Raw genomic sequence first — 18122 nt, 5'->3', positions numbered from 1 at the left:
AATGATGGGGCAAGTGAGTGTAGTTATCCCTTTCTATTCAAGAGCCTGATGGTTGATGGGAAGTAGCTGTTCTTGAACTTGGTGCTGCGAGTTCTGAGTCGCTTGTACCTTCTACCTGACGGCAGCCATGCGAAGAGAGCATGACCTGGTTGGTGGGGATTATTGAAGATGGATGCTGCTTTCCTATGACAGTGTTTCATGTAGATGTGCCCATGGCTGGGAGGGCTTTACCTGTGATGTGCTGGGCTGAATCTGCTACTTTTGGTAGAATTTTCCATTCAAAGACATTGGTGTTTCCATACCAGGCCATTATACAGCCTGTTGATACACTCTTCACCAAACATCTATAGAAGTTTGTCAATATGATAGATGTCATACCGAATCTCCGCAGACTCTTAAGGAATTGGGGGCACAGCTGTGCTCTTTATAGCACAAAAGCAGGCCATTTGTGCACATGGTTCAGGCCACTAATAGAGCAGTCCACTTTAACTAAAGTTAACTTACCACAGATTAGTGATTGAAACTAGGGAAACTTTTGGCATGTGTACCAAAAACAGTCACTTATTGGTTCAGTTGTTAAAGGTGTTTTTAAAAACAATTTTAAATAATACACAATTAAAAAAGTTCACTGTATCAATTAAACAGCCATTTCTGTGGGAAGTTGATGACCATGTGAGGAGAATAAATTGTGGTGTTTGATGGTCAGTGTGGACTCAGTAGGCCAACGTGCCAGTTTCTGTGCTGTATGACTTCATGGCTCTCTAATAGAGGGCTTTATTTGGTTCTTTCTTAATTTGAGTCCTCCAAGTGCACTTTAAGAAGTTATAAAAAGCAAGAAGGAAGACATCAAAGACATTAATCTCTGCATTAGTCCTGCTGTTATACAGTAGCATGTCTGGGAATAGGAAAACAGTGGGAGAGTTCATTGCAGAAGGTGGCATCTGCATGTGTTGGCCTGGTTGCACCTCGACAGAGGAGATCAGTAGTGTTGGGAGGTGGGCAGGAGTGGGGATGGATTTAAACTGATTTGACAGGGGGTCGCAGAACCCGACATACAACTGAAAGGGAAAATAAAAGAACAAAGAAAGTCAATAACACCAGTGCAATAAATAGAATAGTTTTAGTTAGTACAAGGGGAAGAGAAAGAAAATGGACTAAGTACTTAATGGAGTAAAGGAGAACCTTTTTCTTTCAGATGGCTGTGAATCTTCAGAATCTTTCTGCAAGAGGAAGAATCTCTCTCTCTCTCATTCTCTCCAAGTAAAGAATTTTATATCTACCAGCTGTGTCACTGGTGACTTTTTCCACAGTTACAGTGAGTATGATCATTTCTTTTACAAAAAGTGAGGTTTCAGGAGCAATCTTTGACAACCTGCAATAAAATTGCAGCTAGGTTGAGGAAATAAAGCCATATACTGTACAAATAAACTCTTTTCAGGCTTCCAGCCAGATACAGGTATCAGATTATACACTTTGATGACAAACTCTGCCATCTCCATCAGGGATGAAGCTATATACCCTCTGCTATATAGTCCTATGTCATCAATTTTCACTGAAAAGTCATTGTGATGGGGAAGAGCGCTAGGCTTATCAGCATCTGGTTAAAGTTGTTTTTATCGACAGCCAGATTACTAAAGTCTCTGTGAAGAGAACAGATGATGCAAGTTGTCCTAGGGTGAATCTTGTTTATTAATGGAGAGTACATTTGTCATAGCTTGTTCAACCAACCTTGTTATTTTATGTTGTGTTAAATAGGTCCTGTGATGCCTTGGATTGGCAGCTAGAATTTTAAATCATTTTTTGTCAATTTTAGTCAATCAGGAGTTAAATACAAATCCCTTAAAGTATTGCTTACACCACTCATTATTCTTTGTTTTTAAAGCAACGAAGTTAAATTAAAGGCAATCTCACTTGAATCCCATAAATTTTTATTATTGTGAGCAGCTGGACTGTGTGTCTTTTCAAATAACTCACTACCATCCACATGGACACTATCAAACACACTACAAGATACCTCTGCTTGTTACCTCCTCAAAAAACAATCCAATTATTCAGTTAGGACTTTCCATTAACAAATGGAAGCTGACTGTTTCCAATCAATATTTGCCTTTCTAAATGCAAGTTGATGTTTCTTGGGAAATGGTTCTAATAATTTGTCCATTACCAAAGTTAAACTAATTGGTCTGTAATTACCCAGTTTATTCCTTCCTCCCTTTTAAGACCGTAGGGTAATGTCAGAAGTCCACCAATTCTTTGCAGCCAGTGAGGAATGGAAAATTGCTACCTGTGCCTCTGCAATTTCCTCCTTTGATTCTTTTAACAGCCTGGGATACATTTCACTGGGTCCAAGTTATTTATCAAAAGTGATAAATCTTTTTGTACTTTCTCTATTATAATATTATCCCACCTGTGGTTTACACTCTTCTGTCTTCAGTGCAAAGTATTCAAAGTGAATGTTTTATCAAAGTACATATGTCAGCAGACAACCCTGAGATTAATTGCCTTGGGTTGTATTCACTCCTAGAAACTTACTCACATTCTCTATCTCTACATACAATTTACCATTTTAATTCCTAATCTATTGGTCAAATAAAGGAACAAACACCACTCTCTCCCAGGCCAACATCTCTAGCCTTGAGGCCCTAACTATACTCAGTTGGCTCTAACAGTCAAGAGACATCATTTACATGCCCACCTCCAGGTCCTGACATAGAAATTCATTCAAAGTTCAGTGCGTACAAATACAGTTCCATCGACCCATGTTTGATCCTAATTTCAGGTGGTGCCTGTGTGTAATGTGCACTTGCTTCCTTGGCTGCACAAGTTTCCCCTGGATGTTCCACTTTTCTCCCACAAAATTATGTAGGTTGCTAAGCTAATTGTCTACTGTGAACTACCTTTAGTGCAGGTGGGTGATAAGATATGGTGGAGTTGTTTGCCTAGGAGAGAGAACATGTCGCAGGGAAGTGAGTGTGGGGAATGGGATTGGAGACATAAAGAGACCCACAGATGTTGGGTTTCAGAGCAATAAAAAAGCAAACTGCTGGAAGAGCTCAGCAGGTCAGGCAGCAAATGTGGAACAGATAGTGAACATTTGGATTGGACATTGAGATAGTATAAAGAGGTGAGAAAGGGAGGTCACACAGGATTTGGGAAGTGACGAATAGACCCAAATGAGGTGAGGTTGATGGACAGATGGAGTCAGATAAGGGAGGGAGGGTTAGAGATACTTACAGGCTGGATGATGACTGGTAGAGATAACTAAAAGGGCTGCAGATTATGGAATCCTGAAAGAAGGCAAAGAACAGAAATATAAGGGATGGTTGCTGGGAAAATGGAAATAGAGAGGGGGAGGGGATAGGGAAACCAAGCTTGTGGGAGATGACTTTCTTCCATGGTGCAATCTTTGACTTTGTGAAGTTAACTTTCTACACCTGAACAACCAACCAACAAGATTATAGCTGAAAATGACCACTGTTCATTAAGTTCCAAACCAACTTGAGCAGTACAGAGGGAATTATGTTATTACTGACAAATTCGACTGAAGAAGCGGTACTGGGAAAGCAAGAAGAGAACCGCAAAGAGAATTTCAGCCCCTGAACTGACCATACTGTTGACACTCTGAACTCTATAATTAATGGCGGGCATGAAACTGATCACATCCGGGTTAATCAAGAGAAACTTACTAATTTTGCAGGTGCAGCAATAGTCACCAAAAACACACACACAGAGCATGGCAGCAATAAGCAAACCCTGTAGTATCCCTACCTGTAACAACACCGAGGTAGCGAAAATTAACGAACATCCCCGAACAATTGGGCGAAACAGCAAAGGACGAAAATTACCGAAGGTTTCCGATTTACCTTGGGTCCGGTCCAGGGGACGAATAATACTATTGGCTAGCTGGCTTGATTGTCAGACGCGTGGGCCACGCCCAGTTCTCAACCTTGCTCTCAGCCCCGGCTCCGCCTTCTCACGATTCCTCTCTGCTTACCGCCATGACGTCAGATGCTCAGGCTTTCCCACTCACGTTCCACGTGTGAATCGCCCCGCCTCTTGCTCGCTCCGACTTTAGCCAGAACGCACGCGCAGTGCTCGCCGGCCGAAGTGGAGCGCATGCGGATTGCGGCGTGTTTGTCGTTGAGGTTTGCTCCAGGGCACTAAGTGAACCGGCGGGGTGGAGTGCTAGGCGGGGAGGTGCTCGGTGCCATCTGTGTGCTGGTGAGACGCGCAACGCTGCCAGTCCCTTTGAACACGGCGACACTTACTTGCATCTGCTCTCGCCATGTACCGGTACCTAGGAGAGCTACTGGCTCGTGGGGCCGTCGCCTCCTTGACGCCCGCTTCTGAAGGATGTGTGCAGCGCCTGGGCGGCCCGGCAGCCTTGCTCCAGTGCCGGCGTTACTCCAGCGAACCGGCGGCGGCCACCCAGCCGGATGACCCCAACTTCTTCACCATGGTGGAAGGCTTCTTCGATCGCGGGGCGAAGATCGTGGAGGACAAGTTAGTGGAGGACTTGCGGACCCGCGAGTCCGACGAGCAGAAACACAAGAGGGTGCGGGGCATCCTGAAGATCATCAAACCTTGCAACCACGTCCTGTCCATCTCCTTCCCCATCAAGAGGGACAATGGCGAGTGGGAAATGATCGAGGGCTACCGAGCTCAGCATAGCCAACACCGGATGCCTTGCAAAGGAGGTAAGGCGAGGAATACACGCAAGCTGCAGTGATTTGTGCTCTATTGGCCCCAACTCTCAGCTGGACCATTATAGGGAGGGGCTTTTATCTTTTTTGCCCTTTCGTTACAGGTACGAGAACAATTGTTATCAAGTCTCGCGGTTCTGTCATAGGAATCGTAGACCTTGTCTAGCACTTAATAGGACTACATAATAATATCACTCGTTTATTCTTAAAAAAATCCTTGACCACAGAATGTTGTCCTGTCACTTTTTCAGTTGACACCGTGAACGCATTCCCGGAAAGACTGTTTCACAGTTGCGGATCTTGTTTGATCACGGGCTTACTAACGTGTAATTTAATTTTAATGACACGGACGTATTAGGACAGATGTCCAGAAGTTCGGTCACAGTGAGGTTTTCAAGAAAATGTTGAACGATAGGGAGGGAATTCAAGCTGTACGACTTTAATTAGTGAAGGCACTGTGGTCAATAGTAGAGCTTTACAATTTTGTAATTGGCTTGGAGATGTGTGATAAACTAGAATTAAGCGACGGAAGATACTTTGAAAGTTGTTAGGCAGAGGTCAGGAAAAGTGGGACTATGAGGATTTGTAAGCAAAGCTGAAGGTTAACACTGATTTAATCACGGGTAGTTTGTATGGGCCGAACAAGATGGCAGTCAGGAGTGTGTCCGAAGAGACAAATTTAGAAGTAGCAAAGTTGTGGATCAACAACAAATGATCAGAGAGAGAGTGAGTGTTGTGAATATAGGCAGTCTTGTTGATACAGTATTCTGATATAACATTAAAACATGGGGTAAAATATGAGCTGGATTGTGAACAGTTAAGTTCTGCTTCAGAAAGACACCAGAAATTGTGAACTGGTGGCTTGGGAATGGGCTCAGGCTTTTCATTGGTTACAGGGAATTTCTGCTCGACCAGCGTGCACTGCTGGGGAAGCAGGCTGACAATTTAAAAACGGGAGATGTGTGAGAGAACCAGGTGTGTTATTATAAAATATGTTGAAATTAGCAATATTATTGTAATTGTCAGGGTTAAATGGAAGTGGTATATTAACTGTCAAAAGCTAGATTCTTTATGGGCAGCAGAGATTATCAGTGGAACATGAAAAGAAGCCATTATCCAATTCTAGCTGCATAGATAGGAATGGAGCCACTTCAGTGCTGATTCACGCAGCTGGTGTAGTGGTAATAGAGGATGGTAATTAGCAACCCTGTCAAATACTGTGGATAGCTTGAAAATAATAGTCATGCTCGTGGAGCACTGACTTTTAGCACTCTGGCAAGGGAGGATAATACTGTTTCAGGAAAGGTGAGCACTGATTTAGGAAAAAAGCTTCAGTAGGATGGTTGTTTTGGAATGGGTCTGAAATGAAGAGTGCAGGTTAGATGGGGCATGGTAACTTAAGGAGCTGTTAAACCAACTGTTAATGTGGGAGCAAGGAAGGGAAGTTTGAGAAACAGTTGAGTGCCTCAGTTGATCTTGTGGACCAAGAGAACTTACAAAAAGCAGAAGAAAACAAAATAAGTGAGAATATAAGGTTATGAATTTAGGGTAAGGATGGGAGGAAACTTGGAATTAAGGGAAAGAGGAGTGAAATGAGTATGTGACTTGAATGCTTTCCAACTCAGTGACAGAGATCCTGGTTATTGTTTTGGAAATAGTGGAGGAGATGACTTAAATCTATCTGCAACAGAGATGAGGGAACACTCAAGAGTGAGGAAGAATAATGATTATATTAATGATAGCATTTAAAGTATGAGGACATGTCCAAAAGCATGCAGAGCTGAACATGTATTGTAAGCAAATTAGGAAGGTCCTTTTTTTCAGAAGAGGTCACAAAGGAAAGTATAAACACAAAGTACACTGCAGATGCTGTGGTCAAAGCAACATGTACACCATGCTGGAGGAACTCAGCAGGTCGGGCAGCATCCGTGGAAACGATCAGTCAACGTTTCGGGCCGAGACCCTTGGTCAGGACTGAAGAAGGAGGGGCAGGGGCCCTATAAAGAAGGTGGGGGGAGGGTGGGAAGGAGAAGGCTGGTAAGTGCCAGGTGAAAAACCAGTAAGAGGAAAGATCAGGGGGTAGGGGGAGGGGAAACAAGCAGGGGATAAGCAGGAAAGGTGAAGAAGGAACGTAAGGGGAAAGCACTATGGGTAGTAGAAGAAGGCTGAATCATGAGAAAAGTGAAAGGCAGCTAGAGGAGGAGGGAAAGTGAAACTGGTATGGTCTCCAACTTCCGGTAATTCCCTCCCCCTCCCTTCCCCCATCCCAGTTTCACTCTGCCTCCTCTTCCAGCTGCCTTTCACCTCTCTCATGATTCTACCTTCTTCTACTACCCATAGTTCTTTCCCCTTACATTCCTTCTTCACCTTTCCTGCTTCCCCTCCCCCACCCCTTGATCTTTCCTCTGATTGGTTTTTCACCTGGCACCTACCAGCCTTCTTCTCACCCTCCCCCCACCTTCTTTATAGGGCACCTGCCCCCTCTCTCTTCAGTCCTGACAAAGGGTCTTGGCCTGAAATGTTGATTGATCGTTTCCACAGATGCTGCCCGACCTGCTGAGTTCCTCCAGTGTGTTGTACATGTTACAGAGGAAACTGTGGTGCCTTCTTTGATGTACTTAATCAATTCCCTTTAATTGAATCAGCTGCCATTACCCTTTTAGGCAGTGAATTCTAGATCATATCAATTTGCTGCATGCAGGTTGTGTGTTCTTTTTTTTTGCCTCTTGAAACAGTTTCTCTTTTTACTTTGTCTATTCTAGATCCTAACTGAGATTTGAATCAACTTGTCCTCAGTCCGACTACTTGAGTAACTGATCCCTCATCCTGGGATTATAACAAATAAATCTTTCTTTTCTAATAGTGTCACATCTGTACTTGAGTGGTTCCAGAGATATGTGCACTCTGCCACTTTGCTGCTGTAGCAGTGCATTTTTATAGAATTGTCTTTTTCTTGCTTTTCTCAATAAAACCCCAGGAGCCTATTTTTAACATAACTGATTTGATGCATTTCAAAGATTTGTCCATGTTTACCTCTTATTATTGTGTGCTCCAATTTCCTTTACCTGGGATTCAAAAAGATTGCTACTCATTTCATGCAGTTAAATTGTATCTGCCATGTAGTCACCTATTCAGATCCATTGTTGCTGGCCTCCAATATCCATATTTTTAAGTGTTGTCATCCGAAAGTTTTCAAACATTATCTTGTGTGTCCAAAGAAGGCATTAAAACTGGATTTGTCCCAGTACCAATACAGCGTAACAGACTAATTTTGTTGAGTTCTGCCATAAAATGACTATTTATTGCTTCCTGTGCCTTATCCATGTTGCTCCTGCTCCTCCTCTTCCATGGGTTTCAATGTTATTGGCAGGACTTTTTATTAATGCTCATTAAGATATGGACAAATATCAACTGCAATGCCTTCATCAATCCTTCTCTTCCATGGGTCGGGGCATTTTGACAAGAGACTTGGTTAGGTTAGTTGAGCACAATATGCCTTTAATGTGCTGGATTTTCTTTATTGTCCAAGTGATTCATAACTTTGTCTGGTATTAGCTTCACCGCCATCATCTCACTTGTTTGATGTTTGCTTAGGTTATCCTTTCTATGAAAAGCGTGTAACATTTGCAATGCTGTAATTCTCTGGCAGCGTCCTGTGTCTGAGAACCAGTGAGAGATGGTGGCTAGAATTGCTAGTTTCCACCCCTCAGCCACTTTGCATTATATTTGAACCTGCTATGATCTATTTTAAGTACATCCAGCCTTCTTGGTGCCATCTGATCATCACTTTTGGTCTGCTCAATTTTGGCAACTTCCTTTTCTTTGATTAAGACGTAGGCAGTGGACATACTTAGAACCTCCATCATAATCCCTTGATAGGTGTAGAGGTCTCAGTTTTGATCCCCAAAAGGTTCCACCCTTTCTATTGCTGTTCTTTGGCAGCCAGCCAACACTCTTTGTCCCCTTGGAAAGTATCTATTCCATTGCTGGCTTTTCTTAATGTAATGGAATGAGTTATGGAACTATTAAGACATTTTGTGTTTGTGATGATTGCCCCTTGATCTATTGGAAGACAATTCCTCTTGTTTCTGATGAATTTTGATTACCTCTTGATCTATTGGAAGACAATTCCCATCCTATGTTGTAAATGGGGTCTATGCGTACAAGCTCACATGAAGGTGTATGTGGTGAGGATTTTGCTTAGTGACTCCATATTTTTTGAAGTCAGAAAATATTTTGACCCAAATTGCTTACAGATTTTTTCTATTTTTAAAAGAATTTTTTAAAAACTATTCTTAATGGTTAAGGCTTAATGGTTTTTGCTTTAAAAAAAAGTCATGTTTTTATATAAAAACACGAGATTCTGCTGATGCAGGAAATCTTGAGTAACACATGCAGTGCTGTAAGAAATCAACAGGTCAAACTGCACCTATGGAAACGAATAAACAGTCAATATTTCAGGCTGAGATGCCTCACCAGGACTGGAAAGGAAGGGAAAGAAGCCAAAATAAGGTGGGGGAGGGGAAGGAGTACAAGCTGGAAGGTGAACGGGAAGGCAGGTGGGTGGGGGACGGGAGATGAAGTGAGAACTTGGGAGGTGGTAAGTGTAAAAGGTAAAGGGCTGATGAAGAAGGAATCTGATTGGAGAAGAGAATGAACCATGGGAGAAAGAGGAGAGGAGGGGCATCAAATGGAGTTGATAGGCAGGTGAGAGGAGGCAAGAAAGATGCCAGAATGAGGAAGAGAGAAGTGGGGGGGGGGGGGGTGGTGAGAGAAATTACCTAAAATTAGAAGAATTGACGTTCATTCTGTCAGCTTGCTACCCCAACAGAATACCAACCAGAGAGTGGCCTTGTCATGGCAATAGAGGAGGCCGTGGACCGACATATGGGAATGGGGACTGGAATTAAAATAGTTGGCCACTGGGAAATCCTACCTATTGTGAATGGAGTGAAAGTGCTTGACAAAGAGGTCCCCCAATCTACATCGGGTCTCTCCAATGTAGAGGGGGCTGCACTGGATACAGTAGATGACCCTGACAAACTCACAAGTGAAGTGTTACCTCACCTGGAAGGATTGTTTGGAGCCCTGAATAGTTGTGAGGGAAGAGGTGCATGGGCAGGTGTAGCACTTTTCCACTTGGAAAGACAAGGGCCAGCAAGGAGATCAGTAGGGAGTGACAGAGAACAATCCCTACAGAAAGTGGGGAAGGGGGGGAGTGTTTAGTGGTAGGATCCTGTTGAAGGTGGTGGAAGTTGTGGAGAATGATGTGGAGGCTCATGGGGTGGCAGGCAAGGACGAAGAGCTCTATCCCAGTTAGGCTATGGAAAGATGAGGCATGGGTGGACGTCTGGGATATGGAGGAAATGCAAGTGAGGAAGTGGGTGCATTGTCAAGTCAACTTTTATTGTCATTTCGACCATAACTGCTGGTACAGTGCATAGTAAAAATGAGACAACGTTTTTCAGGACCATGGTTTACAAAAACTAGTACCAAACTAGTACTGACACAGTACAAAAAACTAGACTGAACTACGTAATTAAAAAAAACATAGAGAAAGCTATACTAGACTACAGACCTACACTGGACTGCATAAAATGCACAAAAACAGTGCAGGCATTACAATAAATAATAAACAGGACAGTAGGGCAAGGTGTCAGTCCAGGCTTCAGGTATTGAGGAGTCTGATAGCTTGGGGGAAGAAACTGTTATATAGTCTGGTCGTGAGAGCCCGAATGCTTCGGAGCCTTTTCCCAGAGGGCAGGAGGGAGAAGAGATTGTATGAGGGGTGCATGGGGTCCTTCATAATGCTGTTTCCTTTGCAGATGCAGCGTGTAGTGTAAATGTCCGTGATGGCGGGAAGAGAGACCCCGATGATCTTCTCAGCTGACCTCACTATCCGCTGCAGGGTCTTGTGATCCGAGATGGTGCAATTTCCGAACCAGGCAGTGATGCAGTTGCTCAGGACGCTCTCAATACAGCCCTGTAGAATGTGATGAGGATGGGGGGGTTTGAGATGGACTTTCCTCAGCCTTTGCAAAAAGTAGAGACACTGCTGGGCTTTCTTTGCTATGGAGCCAGTGTTGAGGGACCAGGTGAAATTCTCCGTCAGGTGAACAACAAGAAATTTGGTGCTCTTTACGATCTCTACCGAGGAGCCGTCGATGTTCAGCAGGGAGTGGTCGCTCTGTGCCCTCCTGAAGTCAACAACCATCTCTTTTGTTTTGTTCACATTAAGAGACAGGTTGTTGGCTCTGCACCAGTCCATTAGCCGCTGCACCTCCTCTCTGTAAGCTGACTCGTCGTTCTTGCTGATAAGACCCACCACGGTCGTGTCATCTGCGAACTTGATGATATGGTTCGAGCTGAGTGTTGCAGCACAGTCGTGGGTCAGCAGAGTGAACAGCAGTGGACTGAGCACACAGCCCTGGGGAGCCCCCGTGCTCGGTGAGATGGTGATTACCTTACATGGAGATCTTGGGTTTTAGGCTACATTAAAATATCAAAAGTTGCTGTTTCTACATTTTGTTTTGTTACTGTCTGCCTTTGAAAAGATTTGGCACTTATTAACCTTTGTTTCCATAATGCAATAAACAGAACCTTGGTTCACTGGAGCTGCACGGACATAGCAGTTTATCCATGAAGTGTTAAAGTCATTGACATCTATAATCAAGCAAACTGTTCAGAGTAATTTTCACCGTGCAAGTTACTTCTTTTGGTATACAGGAATTTGGAAAAATTCCAGAGAATGGAATTTTAATCAAAGAGTTTTTCTCCTCGCTCCACCCTTCCTATTTTTGTTTTCTGGCTCTGGCTTTTTGCTATGTGGTCACTGACAAATGGATATAGTCTTCCCTTGGAATTTCTCATCTTGTCCCTCTCACTGTTTACCATTCTGCCCCACCCCACCCCCAAGCCGCAGTTGCTCACCACAACCAAAAAGGGAAAATATTGAAACAGAGAACTTCTCCACCATTCAGTATGACTGCATAATAATCCAAAGTCAGTGCCCTGTTCCTGCTTGCTCCCTATACGCCCTGACCTCTTCAACATTTGAAACCATATCTGACTTCCAGAATACATTTAATGATTTGACCTCAACTGCAACCCATCACTGAAATCTCCACAGTACACCACCTTGGGGGTTGGGGTGGAGAGCAGGGGGAGGGTCCTCTGTCCTAAGTGGCTTATTTTCTATCCTTGGACTCTGTACACCTGTCACCCCCAGCTGTTCTGGATTTCCTCACTATCAGGATTAACCTTGCTGTATATAGTTCAGTCAGAATTCTGTAGATTTTGATGAGGTGTTTCTCATTCTAAACTCTGTGAATATGCCCAGTCCTGCTTTTCATGGAAGCAGTCTTGAGATACTTTCTTGCAATTTGTTTCTCTACCAAATATTTTCTTCATTCGATAAGGAGGCCAAATCTATATACAGTTGGCCCTTCTTATCCGCGGGCGATTGGTTCCGGAACCCCCCCACAGATACCAAAAAACACAGATGCTCAAGTCCCTTATTTGACCTGTGCAGTGTGGTGGTCTTTAGGACCCAGCGGAACCCCAGACTTTATTTAATCTGTCTCAGTCCGGTGGACATTAGGACCCGGCACAGCTCTGAATCCGCAGTGTTTCTGTTTACGAAAATAATCACGATCACGATTGAAAATAAAATGCAAGTAATAAAGCAATCGGAAAGAGGTGACACGCCACTAGTCGTTGGAAAATCGTTAGGCTATAGTCGGTCAACGATCGGAACAATTTTAATGGAGCATGTGAAAGGCCCTGCCCTGATGAAAGCTACAATTATTACTAAGCAACGCAGTGGTTTAATGATTGAAATACATACATTTCTTAAGTGTTTTATATGCATAGGTAAAACATATACTGTATGCAAAGACAAATGTTTGCCTAATTAACACTAAATAATACTGGATGTACCTGTTCCGACTTAAAGAGGGACTCAGGAACGGTACTCGTTCATAACCCGAGGACTGCCTGTACATCTAAATCATCTCTAGATTATTTATAATACCTGATACAATGTAAATGCTGTGTAAATAGTTGTTATACTGTATTGTTTAGGGAATAATGACAAGAAAAAGTAGTCTATACATGCTCAAACAATGAGTGCTGGAGAGAGAACTTCCGGGTTTTCCCGATCCGCGGTTGGTTGAATACGTGCATGCAGAATCCGCGGATAATGGGGGCCAAATAATCATATTATCAAATTTGTCAATGACCTGACAGTGGTGGAGTCCATGGCCAACAACGATGAGATGGCCTACAGAGAGGTGGTGGAAGAGCTCAAGGCCTGGTGCCACACAAGTAACTGCTTCCTGAATGTCAGAAATGACAAAGATGGTTATCAACTTCAGAAGTTGCATCGTTTACACCCCTTGTTACATTGGCAGCACAGCTGTGGAAACTGTGACCAGTTTCAAATTTCTGGGACTGCACATCTTGCAGAATACAGCAACACCCATGCCTATCATCATTTTATAGACAGCAATCAATGTGTGTATAAGCTATCTTAGGCGTTTTTATTATTGTGTTCTTTATTTGACTTTTTTCTTAATTTTGTTTTTGCTCAGCGTAACTAAACTTTCAATATCCAGATATACTTACATTTACATTTCTTCCCTTCACAGATATCAGGTATCAGATCACTAACATCAAAATATAGAGATCACCACAACATCCTAAACAAAAACCATTATTAGTATAGCAGACAGGTTTACATCTATACACTGCAGAAAAGGTTGCCATGTTTTATGAAAACTCTTTGTTTTTGAGTGTACCATACATGTCAAAAAGTCCAATGGAATGTATTCCATGATTAATTTACGCCAACCAAAAAGTCCAGGGGCCTTGTTGGATATCCAACAAAGTAAAATGTTCTTCCTCGCACAAAAAGTCAGGATGTTAAAAAGTTTTTTCTGATGTGCATTAATAATACGACTGCTGGGTAAGCCTAAGAGAAAAGACACTGGGTCCATTTCAAGCTCCATTCAGAATCTTTTCCATTTCACCCAAAATATCACTCCAGTATGCCTGAAGTTAGAGACAAGTCCAAAAACAGTGGGTGAAAGTTCCAGTATTTACATTTAGAACACATTGGAGAAACCCTCATCTTAAATTTCGAGTGACAATCTGGAGTCGGATGAGCTCTATGCAGAATTTTGAGTTGCAATGCTTTAGTTCTATTACAAACTGAAACCTTCTTTGCATTATCACAGATGTCTTCCCACGATCTGACTTTTTTGTGCTACATTGAAACTGGAGTAACAATTATTTTGTTCTCCTTTACAATTGTTTATTGGAAATGACATTAAACAATCTTGAATCTTGCTGCCAAAGTTGATAACCTCACATTTATCCACATTAAATTCCATCTGCCATGCATTAGTACACTCACTAAACTTGTCTAGATCCAACTGGAACCTCTACATTTTCCTCACATCTTGCATTCCTGAACAGCATTGTGCTGTCTGGCAGTCTTGGATGCTCCACCTGGTGCCGTTGTCCTCAGTCTCCACCCAAGTACTGGGATCATCAGCCATCAGGTAGATGGAGCTCGTCAGCCTGGGAAGGCAGTCCATCTAAGAGAGGGAAAACTGATTTCAAACCTCCGCTGCCTTGCGGCCATACCCACTCATAGGAAGAGCTTCGGGAGTAAACCCTGAGGACAAATCCGGAGCTGGAGTCCCTAAGGCAGTCCGACGTTGCCTTCAACCTCATTCTGGCAACTCCTGCAATGTCACTGGTGCCAAGCTGTATTGGCCCTTGGACAACATCGGTGTCGTGGAGAGGGGAGACCTGCTGCATGGGCAACTGCTGGTCTTCGATACAACCTTGCCCAGGCCTGCGCCCTGGAAACCATTCCAGGCGCAGATCCATGGTCTCGATAGACTAACAGATGCCACCATTGCCAGATAATCATACTTGTACAGGATGGCATAATAGATGTTCTTGATAGTGGCGCAACACTGATCAAGTATGTTGGCTCCTCTGGTACTGTGGTGACATGGTGGTAGTTTGTCCGTCTTCAGTGAGATTTCAAAACGCCATTCCCAGACAATCTTGCCTAGTGGGGTAGTCTTTATCATCGAGGTCAATTACTGAATTCTGCAATAATTTTCCTTGATGGGCTAGCACTTTGGTGAGATCAAATCATAAATATTATACAGTGTTCATACAACTGCATAATGTCTTCACCTTTTTGAAATGAGGGCTAATGTACCACTTGTTTGTCATAATAGCTGCCTGTATTTGCCTTTTAACTAATGTGGTTTCTGCATAAGGAGGTATGAGCTCCTGAGCTGCAATTGCTCAGCAGTTAAAACAAAAATGTTTTTTTCTGACTTTTCATAATTTCACACTTCTCAGCTCTGTATTCCATCTAATTTATTTTTTCCACACTTAACTCATTATTATCTTTATAGCCTCTGAATCACAGTTAGCAAACTTGTACAAATTACACATCTCCTCTAAAGAGCCTCCGCCTGGAAATCTGTGTTCACGAATCTCCAATCTTTGCTAATTACTTCAAACCTGAGGCTGTAATCTCAAAAACTAATTATGTTTTATTATTTGAAAATGTAAATATATTACATCCTTTGCTTCCCATTTTCTACCCTAGTTAATACTCTTAAATTCTTGTTTCCAAGCATGATTTTCCTTTCTAGATTATATATCCAATTGTACTGGGATTATTTTGAGATGCCAGTAAACAATTCCTAATCATGGATTCTAACTTTTCTGCTAATTGCTTTAGGCTAACTGATCCATAGTTCCTTGTTTTAATTCTCCCTCGGAAGTTGCTTTCGTTGTTTTAATTCTCTGAAATTGTAGCACAGCAGTGGAAACAGCAAACTCCTGGGAGTGCACATCTTGCACAACCTTTCATGGTATTAGAATACATCCTCCACTGTCAAAGCTCACCAGCGCCTCTACTTTCCAAGGAGGTTGAAGAGCTGCTTTAAGCATACCAATACTCATGACCTACTGATACACAGTAGAAAGCATCCTAACGTGCTGTATCACTGTGTGGTATGGAAACTGCATTGTGACGTAGAGGACGGCTCTACAAACAGTCCAATACATAACTGGCACCACCTACACAGCATCAAGGACATAAATACGGAAAGATGCTAAAAAAGGGATAATAAAAGAGTCCACCCACACAACTTATGGACTGTTAGTCCCACTCTTAATCAGGGGAGAGGCTCCAGACCAGGAGCATTAGACTCAAAAGTTACGGTACTTCCCCCAAGCCATCTGGGTGATAAACACCACTACTCATTAACCCACCACACCACCATTATACAGTGGCATGCAAAAGTTTGGGTACCCCTAGTCAAAATCTCTGTTACTGTGAATAGTTAAGTGAGTAGAAGATGAACTGATCTCCAAATGTCATAAAGTTAAAGATGAAACATTTTTGTCAACACTTTAAGCAAGATTAGTATACTAATTTTGTTTTATACAATTTTAGAGTGAAAAAAGGAAAGGAGCACCATGCAAAAGTTTGGGCACCCCAAGAGATTTGAGCTCTCAGATAACTTTTACCAAGGTCTCAGACCTTAATTAGCTTGTTGGGGCTACGGCTTGTTCACAGTCATCATTAGGAAAGGCCAGACGATGCAAATTTCAAAGCTTTATAAATACTGACTCCTCAAACCATGTCCCAACAATCATTGGCCATGGACTCCTCTAAGAAGCTGCCTATCTCTCTGAAAATTAAAACAAATGATGCCCACAAAGCAGGAAAAGGCTATAAGAAGATAACAAAGTGTTTCCAGGTAGCCATTTCCTCAGTTTGTAATGTAATTAAGAAATGGCAGTTAGCAGGAACGGTGGAAGTCAAGTTGAGGTCTGGAAGACCAAGAAAACTTTCCAAGAGAACTGCTCGTAGGATTGCTAGAAAGGCAAATCAAAACCTCTGTTTGACTGCAAAAGACCTTCAGGAAGATTTAGCAGACTTTGGAGTGGTGGTGCACTGTTCCACTGTGCAGCGACACCTGCACAAATATGACCTTCGTGGAAGAGTCATCAGAAGAAAACCTTTCCTGTGTCCTCACCACAAAATTCAGCGTCAGAAGTTTGCAAAGGAACATCTAAACAAGCCTGATGCATTTTGGAAACTAGTTCTGTGGACTGATGAAGTTAAAATAGAACTTTTTGGCTACAATGAGCAAAGGTATGTTTGGAGAAAAAAGGGTGCAGAATTTCATGAAAAGAACACCTCTCGAACTGTTAAGCATGGGGGTGGATCGATCATGCTTTGGGCTTGTGTTTCAGCCAGTGGCACAGGGAACATTTCACTGGTAGAGGGAAGAATGAATTCAATTAAATACCAGCAAATTCTGGAAGCAAACATCACACCGTCTGTTTTAAAAAAAAAGCTGAAGATGAAAAGAGAATGGCTTCTACAACAGGTTAATGATCCTAAACACACCTCAAAATCCACAATGGATTACCTCAAGAGGTGCAAGCTGAAGATTTTGCCATGGTCCTCGCAGTCCCCTGACCTAAATATCATCGAAAATCTGTGGATAAACCTCAAAGTAGCAGCGCATGCAAGATGGCCCAAGAATCTCTCAGAACTGGAAGCCTTTTGCAAGGAAGAATGGGCAAAAATCTCCCAAACAAGAATTGAAAGACTCTTAACTGGCTACAGAAGGCGGTTACAAGCTGTGATACTTGCCAAAGGGGGTGTTTCTAAGTACTGACCTTGCAGAGTACCCAAACTTTTGCTTCAGGCCCTTTTCCTTTTTTATTATTTTGAAACTGTAAAAGATGGAAATAAAAAAGTAATCTTGCTTAAAATATTAAAGAAATGTGTCATCTTTAACTTTATGCCTGTTGGAAATCAGGTCATCTTTTACTTGCTTAGCTATTCACAGTAACAGAAATTTTGACCAGGGGTGCCCAAACTTTTGCATGCCACTGTATATGCATCTCCTCGTGTCACTTTCTGTACCTTTCAGTCTAGGTATATAACATTTACTTTTACATTGTGTTGTATAGGATTGCTTTTATATTTATATTGTTTGTTTTATTATGTTCTTTATGATTACTGTTTTTTAAATCATTGAATCTGGAGTAACAATCATTTTGTTGCATTTTGCATTTGTGTACTGAAGAATTTATAATTTTTAATCTGTAGGGGCATTCTAAAATGTATAGAATTATAGAGTCAAAATTGTTATCTACACTTTAATGACCTCTTTTTAAAAAAAAAAAATATCCAGGATATACAGAGGGAAAAGGGAACATGAACTGAAAATTGAAACTGCTAGAAATGATCAACAAGTTTGAGATGCTCGCTGTGGAAAAAGAAACAGTTAATGATTCACTTTGAAGCCTCTGTCAGAGGAAGAAGGGAAAAACAAGTTGCTGAGCATGTGGAGGGATGGA

At 42.3% G+C, this 18122-nt stretch overlaps 2 protein-coding genes across 6 annotated transcripts in view; one reads left to right on the top strand and one right to left on the bottom strand.

The window, feature by feature from the left end:
• The window catches only part of shld2 (shieldin complex subunit 2), an 83869-nt gene extending 80004 nt beyond the window's left edge, over positions 1-3865 (bottom strand). For 3 of the 5 annotated variants that reach the window (XM_073025213.1, XM_073025218.1, XM_073025217.1), the window contains exon 1: positions 3769-3865. The gene's annotated coding sequence lies outside the window, so the exon portion shown is untranslated. Of the gene's footprint in view, positions 1-3234; positions 3282-3768 lie in introns of those variants that run through there. The other 2 variants (XM_073025216.1, XM_073025215.1) reach the window with 2 other exon arrangements.
• A 283-nt stretch (positions 3866-4148) lies between these two features.
• Positions 4149-18122, top strand: part of LOC140714218 (glutamate dehydrogenase, mitochondrial) — a 99118-nt gene continuing 85144 nt past the window's right edge. The window contains exon 1 of the mRNA XM_073025224.1: positions 4149-4697. Coding sequence (XP_072881325.1) covers positions 4286-4697 — 412 coding nt within the window. The 5' untranslated portion in view covers positions 4149-4285. The remainder of the gene's footprint in view (positions 4698-18122) is intronic.

Source organism: Hemitrygon akajei, chromosome 21 (assembly GCF_048418815.1).
Source record: "Hemitrygon akajei chromosome 21, sHemAka1.3, whole genome shotgun sequence".
Classification (NCBI taxonomy): domain Eukaryota; kingdom Metazoa; phylum Chordata; class Chondrichthyes; order Myliobatiformes; family Dasyatidae; genus Hemitrygon; species Hemitrygon akajei.
The sequence above is the reverse complement of the archived record's forward strand: the minus strand, read 5'-3'. Positions and strand labels throughout refer to the sequence as shown.